General features: G+C 41.1%; 1 protein-coding gene across 1 annotated transcript in view; it reads right to left on the bottom strand.

The window, feature by feature from the left end:
* Positions 1-20435, bottom strand: part of LOC149449821 (vomeronasal type-2 receptor 26-like) — a 42995-nt gene extending 22560 nt beyond the window's left edge. Inside the window, exons 1-6 of the mRNA XM_089692716.1 lie at positions 20309-20435; positions 12795-12894; positions 11032-11323; positions 7415-7735; positions 2361-2595; positions 570-686 (exon numbers count right to left, since the gene is read on the bottom strand). Of these exons, the coding sequence (XP_089548842.1) occupies positions 570-686; positions 2361-2595; positions 7415-7735; positions 11032-11323; positions 12795-12894; positions 20309-20435 (1192 nt within the window). The remainder of the gene's footprint in view (positions 1-569; positions 687-2360; positions 2596-7414; positions 7736-11031; positions 11324-12794; positions 12895-20308) is intronic.
* Between the last annotated feature and the right edge of the window lie 1213 nt (positions 20436-21648).

Here is a 21648-nt window from a genome sequence, read left to right as displayed (position 1 = left end):
AGTGTCATTGGGATGTCAGTGGCAGTTAGCTGTTCCCACCCAGTGTCACAATGTCTGCCACAGTCCCGCAGTCCCGCTATAAGTCGCTGATCGCCGCCATTACTAATATAGAAAAAATTTAAAAAAAAATTCCAGTATACATACTGCTATTTGTAGACGCTATAACTTTCACGTAAAGAAAATAATTTACATGTATTGGGATTTTTTTTTAGCAAAGAATATATTTTGGCCTAAATTTCCGAAGAAATTGGATTTTTAAATTTTTTTTACTGGATATGTTTTATAACAAAAATTCCAAAATATTTTTTTTTCACAATTGTCAATTGTTTTTTGTTTATAGCGCAAAAAAAAATATGCACCGGTGATAAAATACCACAGAAAGAAAGCTCTATTTGTGGGGGAAAAAAGGACATACGTTTCATTTATGTATAGCGTTGCATGACCGCGCATTTGTCAGTTAAAGTAACACAACCCTGTATTGCAAAAAATGGCCCGGTTAGAAAGGGAGGGAAATCTTCTGGAAATAGTGGGAAATAGTGGTAATCTCTATTTAGAAACACAAACTCTACCAGAAATGTTGGATATCTCTTCTTCTGGACATGGGACACACTCATAGCAGCATTTGTGAACAGAAGATCCAACCTTTTTTCTGCTGCCAGGTAAGCAGGGTTCTGAGCATCGAGATACTGGGACCTGAAATTCAGATATTATTATTATTATTATTTTGTATAGGTCTACCATATCCCATGAGACTATGCAAACTAAAAGGTGTCGAAAAAAAAAGTTTATTTATATCAATATGTGAATATTAAAAAATGTGTTGCCCATAATAAAGTGTCCAAAAAATATGTAGATTCCAATTGAAGAAATGAATAAAAATTCTTTAGTGCCAAAAATAATACTTCCACCATCCACCAGTGAAAAAACCAACATCCACCGCACTCACCAGATATTGGTGAGTATTGCGCCTTCTAGGATTATTATGGGCTCCTAAACCCCCTTTAAGACCTCCAGAGTTCCTTTCCACCACAAGGTATAAGATATTCCTCCTCTTGCTCCTGCCTTTTCCTCTCTCCAACTCCACAGCAGTGCAGGGAAAAGAAATACCAATAGTGTAATACTGCTAATAAACTGTGTTATATCAAAAAACCGTTTGTCAGACCACTCACATTTCTCATGATCATGAACAGCGTTTATTGCTTTTGCCACAGAATCACAGGTTCCACAGTTTGAAGCCGAGACCTCACAGCCTGATCCAACAGCAGGATGACAGGATACAGGATACCATTCAATATTGAACCAAGATGGCCGCTTGGAACGCACCACTCAGCGTGTGTTCCACTCACCGGAAATGACGCGGGACGTACGGACAGCCAACCAGAAGTGCGTTGACGCGTTTCGCCCCACCCACAGGGCGTTCTCAAGACGGTCTTGTGGCCATGGAGGTGATTAGAACAAGTGAATCCTGTAATTTGGAAGGATGGCCTAATACTTTTTGCCAATATAGTGTCTCCATTTCTAGTCAGTGAGGCAACAGTAACTCAAATAACCACTTGTTACAACCAAGGTATGCAGAATACCATCTCTGAATGCACAACACATTGAACCTTGAAGCAGATGGGCTACAGCAGCAGAAGACAACACCGGGTGCCACTCCTGTCAGCTAAGAACAGGAAATGGGGGCTACAATTCGCACAGGCTCACCAAAATGGAACAAAAGAAGATTGGAAAAATGTTGCCTGGTCTGATCAGACTCGATTTAAGCTGCAACATTCAGATGGTAGAGTCAGAATTTGGTGTTAACAACATGAAATCATGGATCCATCCTGCCTGTATCAATGGTTCAAGCTGGTGGTGGTGGTGTAATGGTGTGGCGGTATTTTCTTGGCACACTTTGGGCCCTTTAGTCCTAATTGAGCAACATTTAAATGCCATGGGCTCCCTGATTAAAGTTGGTGACCGTGTCAATCCCTTTCTGATTACAGTGTCCTCATCTTCTGATGGCTACTTCCAGCAGGATAATGTCACAAAGCTCAAATAATCTCAAACTGGTTTCTAGAACATGACAATGAGATCACTGCACTCCAATGGCCTCCACAGTCCCCAGATATCAATCCAATAGAGGATCTTTGGGATGTGGTGGAACGGGAGATTCACATCACTGATGTGCAGCCGACAAATCTACAGCAACTGCGTGATACTATCATGTCAATATGGAACAAAATCTCTGAGGAATGTTTCCAACACCTTGTTGATTCTATGCCACGAAGAATGAAGGCAGTTCTGAAGGCAAAAGGGGGTCCAACACGGTACTAGCAAGGTGGACCTAATAAAGTGGCCGGTGAGTGTATATCATGGACTTACCTCATTGCCAAGCTTCCATGTTATGGCTTTAGTATTCATTTGTAATTGCTGATCTTCTGGTGCCCAGGATGTAAAATTTCCCACATCATTATAAATCATAGTGTCATTATCCTTAAATACCCAATTTAGTATTTTGTAATGATAAACAAATTCTCCGTATTCATTAAAAAATGATCTTGGCTCGAGTAATCCAAATTCATATTTAATTTCTTTTAAAAGATGATACAACTTCTATTTGAATATAGAAAGATAAAACGTGTTAAGTAAAGAAAAGCAACAGGACAAAGGAAAATCAATATTTATATCCAGCCCTCAGTGTCCATCAGATTATCTCCTGATCTTGTAAGAAAATAATCAATATACTTAGTTGTCACAAACTGAGCATGGTGGAGTGACCTGGACCCTACTCTGACTATGTCTGGGTTCCCTGAGGAGTGGAGTCTGAAGAACGGGCAATATTCACTAGGGACCCCTCACAGAGGTTTGGACTATTTCCTAAGGTTGCTTCCCCAGATACTAGCAGACTGAGGAGGAAGAAGCCATAGGACCACTAGCAGGGACCACTAGCAGAGACGATCAGAACACTAGAGAGAAAACTGAGATACTGGTGGACAGTCGTATATCATATTAGGGACAGATCAAGCAGTGTTTGCAGGGAGAGCTAGTTGCTGCTGTTGATTGCTGAAATCTTATACTGTATATTTACAGTAAGTCAAAGACACACCTAAAGGAATTCATAAAGAGTGTTTATGACACCAGACACCTTCTTATGGCTATAGAAACTGCCCGATGCCTGATATCAATCAAAAGTAGAAAGTGGACATGTGGGGGAACTAGTATCTCAGCGTCCCCATCATCCACTGTGGCATCATTTCATATCGTTGGCGTTCATTTCATATACACGTTGGTCCAAGTAGAATCAAAACATTTTACAGTTTTTTTGAAAGATTGTTGTATATTAGTTTTCGATTGGATTCGTTATTCATATATGAATTTTTCAAAGCTAAGAATTGCATTAGACTGTGGAACTGAACTGACTGACTGACAATTACAAATGCAATTTAAATCCCAACTTTACTTGAATCTGAATTATAGAACAAATTTGAAAATTTAATTTTTTACCATCATTACAAATTTTTTTGGACTCATTGCCATCTGTTGCTATGTCTTTTCAGAGATTCAAATACATCTGAATCTCTGAAAATCAAACTTTTGTCCAAAAATTGATTTGTTACAAAACTAAACACACATGTCTAGTCGGCTGTAAAGTCAACAACATCATTAACAACCAGTGACAGGTGAGAAGGGGAGGCAGTAGACGCAACAAATCTGCCACTCGGCTACACAGCAGAGGACAGAGACAGACACAAGTCTTATACACCTCCACTTTCATTATCTACAAACTGAAGGTAATTATTTTTTAATTTGGTACATTAATGGCACCACTTTGTAAAACTGTCATTATTAATACCTTCCTGAATCTTCTGCACATGTTGACAACACTATCAAAACAGAAGGCAGGGCTTTTTGAAGCAGCCACAGGTTATTTGAAAGGGTTGTACCTCCAAAAAAGTGCTGGTAGGCATTTGTTGAGTCCTGTAGCAAGTCTTGTGGGCTGGTATGATCCAGGAGAGGGGAGGGGGAGGGCACACATTTGTTCCCCACTCTTCTGGCCATCCAGACTGCTTGATCAGATTAAGGCTCTGATATGGATTTTTAAGGCGACTGCACAGTTTATTCGTGTTTTTTGGAGGGTTTTTTGCATGAAAAAATCTATACCAGATCCAAAGGGTGTGTTATGGATTTCCTGGGAAACCGCATACATTTGGTTCCTTTATTTTTTAGTGGGTAACCCCCTTAAAATTCCAGACTCAAAGTATGTTTCTTATGGCTTTTTTTAAAATAAAAAACATATTATACTTAACTGATTTATACAATTGCACAGAGCAGCCCCAATCCTCCTTTTCTTGGGCCCCTTGCTGCCACTCATGGCTCAGTCCCCGCCGAGTGTCCTCAGAGCAAGCCTCTTGCTCTGGGAACACTCATGCATGCTCACTCCAGAGCCAGCCCTGTAAGTCCATAAGACATACAGAGTGCATCTTGGCCCCACCGCCGGCTCCCTCCTCACTGGCTGTGATTGACAACAGCGGGAGCCAATGGCTCCCCCTGCTATGCCTGAGCCAATGAAGAGGGAAATAGCTAGGAGAGCAGCTGCTCTCATTTACATTGGTGGATTGAGATTGGGCTCAGGTAAGTATTGGGGGAAGGGGGGTGGGACGAGGGGGGAGCTGGACACTGAATGTTTCTACCTTCATCCATAAAATGCTTATAGGTAAAACACCTTCAACCTTTATAACCAGTTTATTTGCTGAAAAATGACATTTAATTTCTAGCATCCTTAAAAACAAAATAATAAAAAACACACTCCAAACAACAACAGAAACAACACCCGTCCAAAGCTCCCTCAAAATACATATCAGACACTTAGAGGGGTCTGTGAGCTGTTTAGAAAGAAAAGCTGGTACTGAAGTGTAATTTAAAATACTTTTGTAAATGTCAGTGATGCAGCTCATTCTGTACATCACAGAGATGCACCTCTTAACAGGCAGGATTAGGGCACCCCCAGGCATGTTATTTAAAGGAAATGGACATTTTTTAATATTTCACTTTAAACATTTAAATAAATTACAGCTTCTGGCTGAATGGAATTTTAAAGATTTATTTTTGTCTTGTTACATGTTCCCCAGTGCAGTGCCCACCTCCCATGCTATTTTGTATACACCCCTTTCCTACATTATAAGCCCATGAAAATGAGCATTTTTAATTTGTCAGATTTGGGTTTGACCATCTGAACTTCTTTAAAGCTCTCCGAACAACACTTAAACAGAAAGACACGCTCTCAACACTTTACATATATTCTACACTATACTGCCAAAAGTATTGGGATGCCTGACATTACACGCACATGACCTTTAATGCCATCCCAGTCTTAGTCCGTAGGGTTCAATATTGAGTTGGCCCCGCCCTTTGCAGCTATAACAGCTTCAACTCTTCTGGGAAGGCCGTCCACAAAGTTTAGGAGGGTGTCTATGGGAAGGTTTGACCATTCTTCCAGAATCGCATTTGTGAGGTCAAACACTGATGTTGCACAAGAAGGCCTGACTTTCAGTCTCCGCTCTAATTCATCCCAAAGGTATTGTGTCGGGTTGAGGTCAGGACTCTGTGCAGGCCAGTCAAGTTCCTCCACCCCAAACTCTCTTATCCATGTCTTTATGGACCTTGCTTTATGCCTGTGTTGGAACAGGAAGGGACTATCCCCAAACTGTTCCCATAAAGTTGGCACCATGAAATTGTCCAAAATGTTTTGGTATGCTGACACCTTAAGAGTTCCCTTCACTGGAAATGAGGGGCCAAGTCAACCCCTGAAAAACAACCTCACACCATTATCCCTCCTCCACTAAACTTACACTTGGCATAATTGCAATCAGGCAATTAACGTTCTCCTAGCAAGCGCCAAACCCAGACATGTCCTTAGGATTGCTAGACAGAGAAGCGTGATTGGTCACTCCAGAGAACACATCTCCACTGCTCTAGAGTCCAGTGGAAGCATACTTTGCACCACTGCATTCAAAGCTTTACACTGCAGTTGGTGATGTAAGGATTGGATGCAGCTTCTCGGCCATGGAAACCCATTCCATGAAGCTCTCTACGCACTGTTGTTGTGCTAATCTGAAGGCCACACCAAGATTGAAGGTCTTCAGCTTTTGACTCTGCAGACAGCTGGCAACTTCTGCGCACTTCAGCATGCGCTGACCCCACTCTGTCATTTTTCATGGCCTACCACTTGGTGGCTGAGTTGCTGTTGTTCCCAGTTGCTTCCACTTTGTTATAATCCCACTAACAGTTGAGCGTGGAATATTTAGTAGCCAGGAAATGTCACGGATGGACTTATTGCACAGGTGGCAACCTATCACGGGACCATGCTTGAATGCACTGAGCTCCTGAGAGCGACCCATTCTTTCACCAATGTTTGTAGAAGCAGTCTGCATGCCTAGGGGCTTGATTGTATACACCTGTAGCCATGGAGGGAATTGGAACACCTAAATTCAATGATTTGGATCTTTTTGGCAATATAGTGTATATGTATAGGGTGTAGCTGAAAACACATTTTAGTGCCAGATCATACCAGTGCAATTTCAATCACACCTGAAATTGCATCTAATGAGTGTGAATGTCAGTGTCTTGACATGTGCGATTTGCTGCAGCGCAATTTCTAAAGTAGTTCTTGCATTACCTTTTCTGCAGTTTTGTTGCGATTTCACATACATAGAATATAATGGAAATTGCACTGCAAATTGCAAGAAATTGTTGAAAATCTTCACAAGTAGAAATAAAGTCTTCATAAATCGCCTCTGAAATCACTCTGAAATTGCACACAAATCTCACAATTTTAAATCGCAGCGGTGTGACTGATGACTGAGGGATTGAATATTTGAAATTTGACCATATTGCTTTTTTATTTTATACTTTTCCAAAAAAAAAGAGAGTACTCTACCTTGTGCCTGTAAGGTTGTTTTGTACACAATGTTCCTTTATAGATCAGGTTCATATAATGCAGTACTTCAGCCATAGCTTTCACTGCATAATAAATTCGTGGAGAGAGTCCTTGATGCACAAAAGGAAATAAATTTGGAAACATTTCTTCTATTATACAATCAGTATAGTTAAGTGGACATGATATGGTACTATTTTCATTTTCTTTGTTTGCAGACATACACTTTGCAATTGATAAAATATGGATGTCTCTAAATGAATTAGTTAAGCTAAAAGTCTTGTCGATTCCATCAAAAAAATGTTCTTTATTTGGGATGAATAAAGGGTATAAATCCACAGCCAAGCTACCATTAAAGGCAGGTATTGGATTATCTCCAGAAAAGCTCAAATACCTCAGAGGAGGAAAGATAAATGTTTTTTCAAAGCTAGTACTTTCATCATGTAAATACATAAAAAATACACTCTGACTGATAAGTGATCCACATATTACAATTACTTTAGCTTTAGAGTCTTTAATAACAGAGATATCACGTTTTTTAGCACGGTCTATATCAATGTCATCAGCAAACATATAAGACCCAATTGATATTGTATATTCCACACAAATACTGTTACTTTTCATGTACTTTATTAATATCTCTTTATCTTTGTGTCCGGCATCATCTTGTGATGCAATTATTCCAACCCACGTCCAGCTAAAATGTTTCATCAACTTAATAACAGCCATATAATGAACGTGGTCATTCTGAACTGTCCGGAATACATGAGGATAGAGAAGCCTGTTGGTTAGAGAATAGTCCGTAGCTCCATAACTGATCTATAGAACAGAAAAAGAGACATTATTACCAGTAGATCGCAGCCAAGTGACTGGTAGATGGTGGTCAGGGATTGCTGACCCCCCCATCCCAGAGCATCAAACAGAGTGCAATGCTACTTATAAAGCTGGATCTGTAGTAAGGAGCAAGAGCCGCATAAGCCGATGCCTCTATCATACACATATCATGGCTTCAACAAGTGCACTATAGGAATGAGATTTAGATTTGCCTGATGATGAATTTGCAATGATTTTCCAGGATTCAAATTCTCCTCAAACTGGTACATTTTGGGTAAAGTTTGCACTGGATGAAATTTGGCTTCCACCCATAATGCGCTCTGAACTAGGGATGCACCAATACCCTTTTTTTTTCAGCAAGTACACATTGTACTTGCCTGTACCGATTACCAATACTTTGTGGTGCGATTTGCGTCTATACAAAATGTATGGAAGCAAATTGTACTGCAAAGAATAGAATGCGATTCCTGTCCAAAATCACATGTGGTTTCCCCATGGCTCCTGTGTGAATCCAGGCTTGTCATAGTCTGAGTTCATACAGAAGTAGTGCAGGGAGGTTTCCCGCAGCAGAGTGTGGGCATGTGGGGATATCTACTATGGTGGCAGATGCTCCATATTCTCAGTGGTGGGAGAGGAGAGGAAGTGGTGGGGATTTGAAATTCACACCGCTTTCTCTCCTCTCTTTGCAGAGATAACAGTTCGAGCTAGAGGGTTTTTGATTGGTCAGCACCATCACATGGACAGTGCTATCCAGTCAGATGCTATCTAACCTACACTGTCATTGTGGCAAGGAGAGGAGAGAAAGCGGTGTAGATTTCAAATCCCCAGACCTGTGAAGTGGTTTTCTCTCCTCTACTTGCAGGAATGACAGTACAGACAAGACGGCATTTGATTGGTCAGCACCGTCCATGTGAGGATGCTGACCAATCAAAAGCCCTATAGCCCAAACTGTCATCCCTGCAAGGAGAGGAGGGAAAGCGGCAGGGATTTTAAATCCCCATCACTTCCTCTCCTACCACTGAGAATATAGAGCATCTGCTTCCATAGTCTATATCCACAATCGTCAACTCTTCTCTCAACATGGGATGCATGCAGGGAGGTTTCCCACATTGCTTCTGTGTGAACTCAAGCAATAAATAGCCTGGGTTCACACAGGAGCAGTGGGGAAACCACATGCGATTTTGACAGGAATCCTATTCCTGTTCAAATCAAAATTATAATCTTTGCGGTGCAATTTCTATTGACGCAAATTGCACCGCAAAGTATCCGTTTCCAGTATCAGGAGCATTTTCACGAGTATGATTACTCATGTATACTAAAGTGGTATTTTAGTGTTTTAAGTTTTTGGGGTATCATCATTTTTTTTGTGTTGACTTTGAATTTGGGGTCAAAAAAGCACATGCCTTTAATTTCCTGTCAATCTGCTCTGGTAGGTGCCTGTTGTTTAGAGAAAGATGCTTAATCAAATACAAAATGCAAAAAATACAAAAAGTGCAAAAGCAATGAACACAGCATGTTCTGCACTTTCATAGAATAGAACAGTCTAGGGGTGTCTTTTTGTTACTTTATTGAAGATTTAACCTTGAATGAGGTGAAGGGTGCATGGGATACCCCAAATTGCAGAACTTACCTCTTTTCTTCTCTCTTTCTCTCATTAAGCTGCACAAAAAGCCCCACATGACTTTGTACTTCTAACAGGTGACTAGGTCTTCTTTCCAAAAACGAAAACAAGAGCTACACAGAGTGACTAAGGCCCTGCACTCAAGTCGTTTACTCACAGGATCATTGGTCGCCTCCTTCCATTATCCACTAGGCACTTTTTAGTGAGGGAAACACTGACTCACACTATCACAGGACACCTGGACACTCTTTGTTTCAACTTCCTCCTGGTAATCTCCAGTGAAAGCCAAAATAACTCCAAGTCCAGACTTAGCAAATAGACCCCCAGCTTTAGCTCCACCTGGGACCTCAATGTCTTCTGAATAGCACCTCAAGCAATCCTGCCCAAGGGGCAGAGACCCTGCACAAGGGTCTCCTCCAGCAGGACTGGGCCCAGGGAGGCCTTACTCCTGCCCCATGCCTTAGACTATGTCAGGGCTCCGGGTATGACCAGAGGTATGTGAACTGACGCAGGGAAATGCAGGCTTCAGATATGTTATAAACAATATAATTTATTAATACTAACAATACAAAACGCAGTGCAATACTAAAACATAAACACAGTGCAAACGAACCAAACCACCCACAGATAACAATATATACAATGCAAGCGTAGTCAGGTAGGCCGGGTCAATAACAATCGGGCAGGTAGGAACAGGAGGAGCAGGCAGAGAGTAGTCAGGTCATGAGCTGGGTACAGCAACTAACGGGCAGGTAGGTACAGGGGGTCAGGCAGAGAATGGTCGGGGTCACAAGCCAGGGATCAAACAGAAGAAGTCAACAGAGGTCAGGATCAGGCAGGGTCGGCAACGAGTCAGTCAGGCAGGAACAGGAACAGAAACAGGAACAGGAACAGGAACAGGAATGCATTTAACAAGATACAGGGGCCCATGGAAAAACACACACCAAGGCACAGACTGCAGGTCTGGCCATCCCTTAAATACACCTGCAATCAGCCTCAGGTGTTTGGCTGACTGCAGGGTTGAGTCTCTGATTGCTGAGAGCACCCGCTGGCCAGCCCTGGTACTGCAGCCCACAAGGCAGGTGAGTCCCACCATTATTGGCAAGTTCATTCCTGACAGACTATTTATGGGTTCTCCAGCCACCTACTGGACACACCTCCCCAGGGATTAGCAGGATCACCATAAATATTCAGACTGCTCTCCTATCCTTCCTCCCACTATAATTAGAGAATCATCTAGAATACAGAGGAAAGCAATCATAGCAGCAGCTTGTGAAACACTGAGCAAGCCAGAATAATGACCCCCGCCTCCACTGATTACAGAAGAGCTATACTAAATTTTCCTAACATCCTGTACTAACTAGGAAGGTGCTACACTTGCAAAGACTTTGCTATTCTGGGCAGGGCCTCACAGTGAAACCTGTGAACAAGGGGGGAGGGGCATTTTATCAAGTAGGATGCAATCAGGGGGATGGGGGTTTAATTAAAGACAGCATACTAAATATAATTGTCCTTTATACTTAACATCCGGAGGAGTTCCGTTCACAAAGCAGTTATTTTTACAATCATTTCAGTTGCATTGATTGAAATGCATGTTCTCATTGGCTTTATTTGATTAGAATTTTGCACATGATGGAAAGATAAAAGGCTTAGCATCTACCTGTGTATATCCATAGAGTCCCAGTATCTCTGCCATTGGAATTGTTGTCACTGAACAAAGATCTCCAATGAAACCCACCAGTTCAGCTTCTTTAGAACATGAATAATTAGGGACTGTCTTCCGTGGTCCAGATAAAATCCTTAGAACATTCCTGACAGCAAAACTAGGATGCAAATTTGAATCCAGCACATGAAATCCAAGTGAAATATTGGGCAAAATTGTTGGATTCTCATTAACATCACGTATAGCAGAAAGAAAAGCAAGAACATTTATAATTGTATCACTATCAAATCTGTAAAGAAAAATATATTTGTATTGAATAAGCATACATTTTACAATGGACTTACACCAACCGGCCTCTGATGGCCTCTCCTACATCTCTGACAAAACAAACACTCGTCTTGGTGGCACAGAGACACATTAAGCTATACGCTAGTAGATTTTCAAGCAATATTTGAAAACAAAAATTTGTTCAAAAATTCTCAGCGCATTCATTGACTTGGTGAATGTTGTTCGAAAGTAGTTCAAAATTTCCTTTGTGGTTTTTGTTTGGTAAAGCCTATTTGTTCCAAAATAGAATGCTAAAATCATAGTTATCACTGTGGTTAAAACAAACATCGATTTGACCCCATTAATGATTAGAAGATCAAAGAATTTTCTAAAAAATTAAATTTTTCAAACAAAATTCTATTTGTGTATATCCAGCTTAAGTGTCTGGCTTGTCAAAGGTGCTGGAGGGGAGGAGAAATTGTAGGCCACTACACACATGTTCACTAAATGTTGTCTAACACTTTTAAGTATAACTGGATTTAAATTCAGATCATTTTTTATGTTCAGTAAGGAATGAATAACCACTTCAAAATAGATTTTGACTTAAAAGATTTAGAGAGTGAAAAAGTGAAGTGATGTGGCAATGATGGGGTTGGTGGCTTAGCAGTCTTACTATCTATAAATGAAATAGAAGCACTCACCAGAAAGCCTCCCGGTTCCAAGTATTCCAACTAGCCTTCAGTTTTGCCTCCTCCCAAGCCACACCCCACTAATCTATTTCACCTGATGATGGGCCTGACCTCTACGATGACATGATCACAGGGTCCCCCCGTCTAGTTTTATTTGTGTGCCATATATTAAGCAATGGTAGCTAAGACTATGGTATTGAATGGTATTTCCCATTGAGATCACATATATGGCAAATAATAATGGTGACAGAGATGAGAGTATCCCTGCAATGACCTTTAGTGATCTCCCTGACAAGAAGTATTTGATCCAGCTAAGCCCCCTAGACCACAGATCATATATATATACACTACTGTGTATACATACACACACACACTATATATATATATATATATATATATATATATATATATATATATATATATATAAATATTGTACTACAAATATTGTATTATACCGTATATACTTTGAGGAAAATAATTTCAGGCATGTTTGGTATTTTCTAATATACAGTATTTCTTGTCAAGATGGTAGGAGAAGGGGGGTGGAGCATGACCATGGGACTTCATGGATGCATGATCTAGAAGCTTCAATGGGGATCTGCAACACTGCTAATAGCTCCAGATTCAGCCCACACATCACTCCCGAGCAGCAGGATGTCTACAGGCACATTGACCCACCAGCCAGAGGGACCAGAACACCTGAAGCGGCTCCCTGACTTCTTTCAGGGGACAGACATGATGGCGGCTCAAGATGGAGGAGAGGAGGTTGACACGATGCACTCCTAGCACCCAGAGCATAGATACCTCTGCAAATTCTGTAGAGAGAAGACAAAAGCACCTGCTGTCTCTCCTGCTGCTTCTCCCGACTCCAGAGGGCCAGTGAGTAAAGAACAGATGACCTCAGCTGATGACACAATTACAGACACACATCACACAGCACAACAACCTTTGGCAGAGTTTCCTGCCACAGACCAAACCGCTTCATAATCCACAATTAAAGAAATGCTGCCCTCCTTAAAAAGTAACCCCCAGGAGGATCTCCACAAATTCCCAAACTGATCAAGTGGAAGAAAGAGTTGATATTGTTGAAAGAAAATTAACGGGATTTGCAGATATACAATAGCTTAGTAGATGACTTTCTTGATTACAACATGGATATCCAGTGGCTAAAAAACAAAATAATTTGAAATTCCGAGGAAACCCGGAATCTGTCACATTTTCAGAACTCATTCCATATCTGCAGCAGTTGCTAAAAGCCTTTGCTGTGAAAATCCTAAAGATTTTGTTATTGACAGAGACCATAGATTGGCTAAACCTGCTGTGTTACCTGACTTGATTCCTAGAGACGTAATTCCCAGAATTCATTTCTTCCCTACTAAAGAAAGGGCCTTTGTAGCTGTCAGGAAACTGGGGAAACTCCCAGACTCCTTTTTGAAATTTCAAGTCTTTGCTGACCTGTCTGCCGCAACTATGCAGCAACGTAAAAAATTCACTTCCTTAACTGGTCACCTGCAGGAACGCAACATCTCCTATCAGTGGGGATTTCCTACCAAAATAACCATTACACACCAGGGACAAACATGCGTCCTGCATTCTCCAGAAGATGAAGGAAAATTACTGTATCAATGGGGTCTTATCATCAATAACATATGCAAACCTAGTCACTCTAAACCTCCTAAATGATTCTCAAGAGATTGATCCCCTGTTGGATCCATGTGATGTGTTTCCTGAACTACACACTTGTAATATTGTTAATGCCTTCTTAAGTTTCTTCAGGCACATCTTACTTATAAACATGATCCCAATAAGCTGAGCTCTACTGAATTCCATATCCCCCACTTCTATGAGTTGCATAGTTCACATTATTCTTGCGCTCTGAAATCTAAGATACCATTTAAAGTTCTTATTAGTGGATATTTCCTGCTGATTATTTTTCTTTTGTTTATCTACTTTTATGTTTCTTTTATGAAGACAGAGTACACTAGAATTGTTATTTACTGGTGTTCTACCTCTATGGTTATTACTATCTCTGATGCCATACAACTGACTATACTGTACATCTATATGACTGGTTGATTGCTATCTCCCCTTTTGAGTTGTTCCAAGCTTCTAATGTCATTTCAATATGTGCTTTAAAATTACACCCCTTAACGTAAAAAAAAGACCTTAATAGGCCATATAAGTGATCCATGTTGTGGAGGAAAGCTCTCTCTCAAAAATGCAACATTTTCGTATTATAATTCAACACATCAACATGGAGATGCTTTGAGGGAAGTGGTGACGGATCTAGCTCATGGCTGCACACTATAAGAGCTCCGCTCACAGAAGGAAGGGCTCCCTCCCCACCGCTCACACAGCCACTGACAGTTGTACATCCCCGACACACTCCAGGATGTCTTCTCAGCAGAAAGAGTGTCTTCAGCCTCAGAAACTGTCCACTTTCTTCCCACAACAAAATGGTATAGGCGGCCGCACACAGGGCACACATGCTGTGGCTTCAGCTTCTCCTGGACACTTCCCAGGCAGTGCTAAGAACCCTCAGCCCCCTCCAGTTGTATCATCTTCTGACTCCTCCACTCCTTCAATCCAGAGCCCAGTGATATCCAAGGTTCAGTTGTCACAGGGCATAAGTGCTGCCTGCAACTCTGCATCTACAGAGTTGAATGACAGACAAGAACATAAGGGCAGTGTTACTCCTCTTTCAGATCCTATATCTGAGTTCCCTTTGTCCACTCAACCGATTCTGGACACCACATTGAAGGATACATTCTTATCCATGAGATCCTTTCTACAGACAGACATTTTGACATGTATGGAATGATTTAAGGAGGACATCAGGAGAGAGAATAGGTCAGATTGAATGCCTTGTGAAGGAGTTTGCATCATCCTTCATCAATCTCCTAGACTCTCATAATGAACACACTGACATATTGTCCTGGTTACAATTTAAAATAGTGGATCTGGAGGAAAGAACCCACCACAATCATTTTTAAATAAGCGGCATTCCTGCTACAACTCAATGGGACAAACTACCTGCCCATGTCCATGACCTTTTCCACAATCTCCTCTCTACATTGGTGGATGCAGAAGTCTCAGTGGATAGAATGCACTGAATTCTTAAGTTTTCACATTTATCCATCAAGGTCAATAGAGATGTGATATTGAGGGTCCGCTTTTTCCACATGAAACAGAAAATTGTGGATGCCTTTTGCATACCAGTAGTCATCCCGGAAAAATATTCTATGCTACGTGGGTTCCCAGAATTGTCCCAGCATGCTCTCCAGCAAAAGAATAATCTGCTGCTAGTACCTAAAACTTTAAGGAACCAATAAAATCATTTATCGGTGAGGTAACTCGACAAAGCTCATTATTTTAAATAATGGCTCTGAAGTGATTGTTTCATCTTTAGATGATGGTCTACAGCTGCAGAGCTACCATCTTCTACCTACCATATTATATATATTCAGAACTGTACTGATTCCTCTTTCATTGTCTTTTTTTGCAAAACAACAATGGTAAAAAAAACAGATTTAAATCCTTGATTCTATACAGATCTAAAATAGCTGCTGATATGGGAGTCCTGGATCTCAAGGCTTATCACCAAGCAGTGATCCTAGATCAACTCAAATATTGGTGGTCACCGACTGCAGACCATATTTGCACTTTCATTGAATGTTCATTATTGGGATCATCCTCGCAGGGTACATTGGGTGCTATATTACTAGGCCTATGACCTCATCGATTTTTGTTATTTCACCATAAGGGCAGCAATGTCTACCTTCTACAAATATTAACACCTCCGGTCCATCCTAGTGAATCTTGTACATGGAGAGTCTCATATTCCCAATGTTTTTTTTTATCCTTTTATGAAAACGCATCTCACAAAAGCAAAGGCATCTTTTTTCTTCTTTTCTTTTGTCATTAGCAACAATCTCTTCTCAATTAAGCCATCTTCCGTAGAAGTATGGGAATCTGAGCTCTCAGAAACCTTTGAGAGGAAAGGACACCCAGCCTTTTAGTGTCTGTCCCAGTACTCCTGATACAATGGCTTACAGGGCTGGGAAACAACTGAGTTCTTTTTTTTTTTTTTCTTCCAAAAAATTTTTATTGAAATATGAAAGGCATAACAAGTCATATACAAATACGGATCGCAGTCCGCGCAAGTCTTTAAGCAAGTTCACCCGTAACGCAGACGGGATCAGAACATGTAAGTACATTGTAACTCAACCTGAAGTACAGTCCTAAAGGGAAGGCGTCGTATATATCCATAGCAATGATGTTATCAGTATGTAATTTATAGAGATACGGGGTACATTAGTCCTTGTGTAGGGAGATCTCAAAAAAAAAGGACTGTGAGGTGTAAAATAATAGTAGTGTCAACTCAAGGCATATATGTCCTAGGTTTCCGTATCTGAACATTGTAGATTAGTTTTGAGGAGTATTGTTACACCTGTGTGTCTATAAGTACTCTGTACCTTATGAAAAATATAGTTAGTTAGAATATGATAAAGAGGTGAAACAGAGAAAAAAAAAAAAAGACGGGAAAGAGACGAGCAAGGGAATAGAGGAAGAGTATGAGGGGAAATATCATAGTGGGGTAAGGAGGGACGAAGGGGACGAATACAGAGGGAGAGAAAAAAAAAAAAGGGGGGGGAGGATGAGGTTTATAACTAAGTAGGCACAACCAAACTAGTCAGATCAATAAGCAGCTTCCAGGCTGAAACAGATTCAATCTTTACTTAGAAATACAATTTCGTTAAAGTCTCACAATGGAACTATTCCTGAGGTGAACTTTCTAGGGGTTTCCGTGTCTCCAAATCTCTACTCGCTCATTCCTTCATTAGACAATGATAAGTATCAGTAGTTTGGAAATGAGTCCAACACGCCCAAGTCTTCCTGAATCTCTCGGGGTGTTCTTTTGCCACTGAAATCAGCTCCTCCATCTCTGCGATCCTGATGATCCTAAGAATCCACTCTCGCACGGTGGGAACATAGTCCGATCGCCAATGAACCGGAATACACTGCCTTGCCGCATTAATCATGTGTAAAGCAAGCGACCTACGATAAGTCCTCACAGAAAGTGAGGAGTGATGAAGTAGACATTGTGCTGGGGTAAAGTCTAGGGTGTATGTAGTTACTTGTGTGATTATGTCCAAAACTTTTCTCCAGAAGGGCTGCAGCCGCGGACAATCCCACCAGATATGTAGAAGAGTACCTGTTGCCCGGGAACATCTCCAGCATAGATCTGAGGCATTAGGATCAAATTTATGAATCACAGACGGAACTCTGTACCATCTGGAAAATAATTTATAATTGCCTTCTTGTGTAGAGACACATATGGAACCTTTATGCATATATTCGTAAATGTGGTCCCAGTCCTCTGGTGAGATTGGAAGTTGTAGGTCACGTTGCCAGGCTGAACAGGTCTTCCGCGAGTGAGATGTGATAGTATTTTCAAGATAGGAATAGAGCTTAGATATCACATGCCTCTGGGGGATGTCCGTAAAGCAGAGCTTCTCGAATGCAGTAAGCGGTCTTGAATAGTCTTTTAGATGTGGGGAGTTACGTAAAAAATGGTGGATTTGTCTATACATCCACGGTGTTAGTGTAAGGGATGGCCACGCCTTTGCAATGTCTTCACTAGATAAGAGCTTAGAATCTTTGAAGAATTGACTTACTGTGAGATTGTCATCACGGTTATACCCAGCGAGAAAGGTCGGAGAAATCCCTGGAATAAAGTCCGGATTCAATTTGATCGGAGTAAGAGGGCTCGGAAAGGAAGAAAGTTCTTTTTTCTGGAACAACTGAGCACTACAGCATAGTGTGGGACCTATAAGTGGGTGTTCTCGAAACTCGGAAGGGACGTGAGAGGTTTTCAGCCACGGGGAGGTGGAGAGTGGTATCTTTGAGAAATCAGCCTCCAAACCCACCCAAACCTTACGAATGTGGTTTGTGGTCCAGTCCACTATTCTGGCTAGGTGACAGGACCTGTAATAACGGTCAATATCCGGAAGTCCTATACCTCCACTCTTCTTGGGCATGGTGAGTTGGGCGAAGCTAATCCTTGGGCGTTTATTATACCAAAGAAAGGAGGTACAGAGCGTTCTGTAAGATTTGAAGAATGAGTTTGGTAATTGAATTGGTATCGTCTGCATTAGATATAATATTCTGGGGAGCACGTTCATCTTAAGTATAGCCGCCCTACCAAACCAAGAAAACCAGGGTTTATTTCATGTCTGTAGGTCTTTGGAGATGTCACGTAAGAGGGGTAGAAAATTTTTTGCATATAATTCCAAAAGATGTGTTGGTAATTGGATTCCTAAATAAGTGATCACTTCACGTTGCCAGGTAAAAGGAAAATTTGATGTCGCTTGTCTAATCACATCCGGAGTTAATGATACATTAAGTGCTTGAGATTTAGAAAAATTGATTTTAAAGTTAGCCAAGTACTGAAATAGTTTGAAATCTTGAAGCAAGTTAGGTAGCGTGATATGTGGGTCTGTTAGGAATAGAAGTATATCATCAGCAAAGGCTGCCACTTTATGCAGTTTGCCATTGATCAAAATCCCCTTGATGTTAGCATTATCTTTAATGCAATTCAATAGAGGTTCCAATGTAAGGATAAATAGGAGGGGTGATAAGGGGCATCCCTGTCTGGTCCCATTGCCGATTGAGAAAGAGTCCGAAAGGCGACCATTAACGCGCACCCGCGCTGTGGGGGCTATATATAGAGACATAATAAAAGTCAAAAAGCGCAAAGGCAGTCCCAAGCCAATCAAAACTGCCTCCAGATAATCCCATGCTAGCCTGTCAAACGCCTTTTCGGCATAACTGAGTTCTTTATTGTAATGTGCAGAACACATCTGGGTTTAATAAACATGAATAAAGTTTGTGTGCTAAATCTGAAACCCCATTGAAGTCAATATGTGCTGAATGTTAAAAACAGACTAGACTAATAGGTAAGAAATTATCAAACAAATGGCATAGGGGGCTGGACACTGCCCTTGGGGGTATTTAAAAAAAATTAAATTCCATTTAGCAGAGAGCATCAATTTTAGCAGTGCTTAAAGTTAAACATTAAAAATGCAAAACTCCATTAAACACCACGCCTGGAAGATACCCTGACCCTGCCTCTGAAATGGCATATCATTGTGAGGTATTCAACCTACTAGCAATACTTACATAGAGGACTGTTGGCTGTCAACTGCCAAAAAAATGGCAGCTCTCATCTTCTTTGTCAGTCTGTAAACAAACAGTCAACGATTCCATTCACCTATACCAGACCCGCATCTTAAGTGCCTGATATAAATGTTGGCCAGGAATAGGGGACATGTGTACCCCCCTCCTGATCCTGAACCAGGAGTCTGAGATAGATCTCAGGTGAGCACTTCTTCTCAGGCTCCTGGTCGTGCCATCAGTGGTTTAAAAGAGAAAGAGACGGAGCTTTCGTGTTTACTCTATTCATATATCTCAGGCTCCTGAAAAAACACTTGAAAGAAGGACTTTTATTCCTCTATTTCCCAGATTATGTATGTGAAGGATTAGGATACAGGCTTGTTTTGTCATTAACGATTCTTTACATAATAATTCATTTTATAAGTGATTGATTTTATTGTTTAAAACTGGGTGGTGGTACGAATTATATTTATATCCACTTGCGGACCACCAGCAATGTACTGCGGACGGGCAGACGATTGTACACACTGGAAGTTTGTCAGCAGGTCCCAGCCAATGATTTATGGATGGGACCTGCTTGACAATCAACACGGGGCTCTGTACAGAGGGAACAATCTCTATACTTCTACTCCCTACAAAGCAGGGAGAAGAATCAAAGAGATTTATAGTAAAAAAGCAATCAGTGATCACATGATCGGGATCTTGCACAGACGTCCCGCCTGATGATCGGTGTTCCACTGTGTCCGGAGGACACAGCTGGCACAAGATCGCGGTGCTGTGCGCTCCCAGGGACCGCACACAACAGGGTGCGGGGAGGCCATTTATAAACGGCCACCTGACCCTGCACTGCCACCATCTGACCGTTTATATATATGGGCTGGACGGGAGATGGTTAATACATATGATAAAAAATAAAAACCCAGTGTTACTCAAATGCCACCAAAAGAAATCTATGTTTGTGTGAAATAATGTATCTACATTTATTTTGGGTACATTGTTCAGTGGTCTATTCTGTGATTGTGCTGCTCTAGGCAACACAAAAATCATGCACCCCCCAAATAAAATAAAAAAGGGAGAGAGAGAAAAAGCAGCTAGCCATCCCCAAAGCCACAGACAGAGAGAAGCATTCTTCCAGCACTCACCTGCACCTCTCCAGAATGAAAGCAGCCAGCCATCCCCAGTGTCGCCCTTAAGCAGGAATGAGAGTCGCCCTTTACCTACACCCTCCAGAAGCCCGCAGCCTCTCTCAGATCCCATGGCGGAGCTCATTCAGCGCCTCACCCGGTGCCCATCATCTGTCACCTGCCATGTTAGTCTCGTCTTCCATGGGGCAAATGCCTTTTTTGCTTAGCAGTAAATACGCCCCTGACAGTGTTGCATGACCGCACAATTACCAATAAAAGTAGCGTAGTGTTGAATATCAAAAAAATGGCCTGGCCATGAAGGGGGTAAAACCTTCCAAACTTGAAGTGGATATAGAAAGTGCTGCATAATATTAATATGTTCATCCTGCATAATTATTTGAAGTCAGGGACAGTCTAGCCAATGAATAAAGGATCAATATCACAATGACAAAACTTCTGCCCTAAAGGAAAACTGTATTCCTCTGGACCAATACATCCTGAGACAAAAACAAGCCTTCAGATTAGGAAAGTCAGAATTCTGGAGCCTCATTTTGTCCCAGGTCTGTGATCAAGGAAGGACTGAACCTGAAGGATCAGCATGTTGGCCAAAGAACTAATATTTTTTTAGGAAGGTCACCACAGACAGTCTCACACACTTCAGTACAGGTTTTCAAACAAGTCATCAGATGAAACTCCTATATTTCTATCTTCACAGAATCCCTTTAATTTGTATCACTGGTTATGGCAATTCCTGGACGTTTCATCAACTGCATTCAACAAAAAAAAAAAAAAGAGAACAATGTAAAACAATTCTGTAAAATGCTACTTACCCAAAACTACAAAGGATTAGGGTGTTGTTTTCCACCATTGGTTTAGCCCCTGCAGATATTGTTATCACTCCTCCAATAATAAGGTCACCATCTTGATAATATCCAGTCTCATCTTCCTCATACCCGAACTGGACTTTAAAGAATGGTGGTAAATTGTGAGTCTTGGTGATAAATAATGTCATCCACAGGACAATCCAGAAAAGCAGACCTTTATAGAGATTACATGAAACTAAGATTCTGATCTTCATAGAAAATAGAGCGATCTCTGGTATCAAAATCATGGATATGGAGATGATACTGAACATTGATCAGTGACATGCCCTCAGTAAGTTACTGACAATGTCATCATCTCTCCTCTCTCCTCTCTTTTTATACATTTCAGTGTAATAGATTTCTCATTGCCCTGAACATGATTCTTCATCTATATCTACTTTCAGTTGTTTTCTTTGATAAAAATGAACAAGTTTTACTAAGAAACATTTTATAGAAAGCTCAGCAAAGATACAAATATATTACTTTTTTAACACT

This window comes from Staurois parvus, unplaced genomic scaffold, assembly GCF_062004578.1.
Source record: "Staurois parvus isolate SC_StPar_1 unplaced genomic scaffold, SC_StPar_1.0 ptg000602l, whole genome shotgun sequence".
In the NCBI taxonomy this organism is placed as follows: domain Eukaryota; kingdom Metazoa; phylum Chordata; class Amphibia; order Anura; family Ranidae; genus Staurois; species Staurois parvus.
Note: the sequence above shows the minus strand (reverse complement) of the source record. Positions and strands in the feature narration are given on the sequence as shown.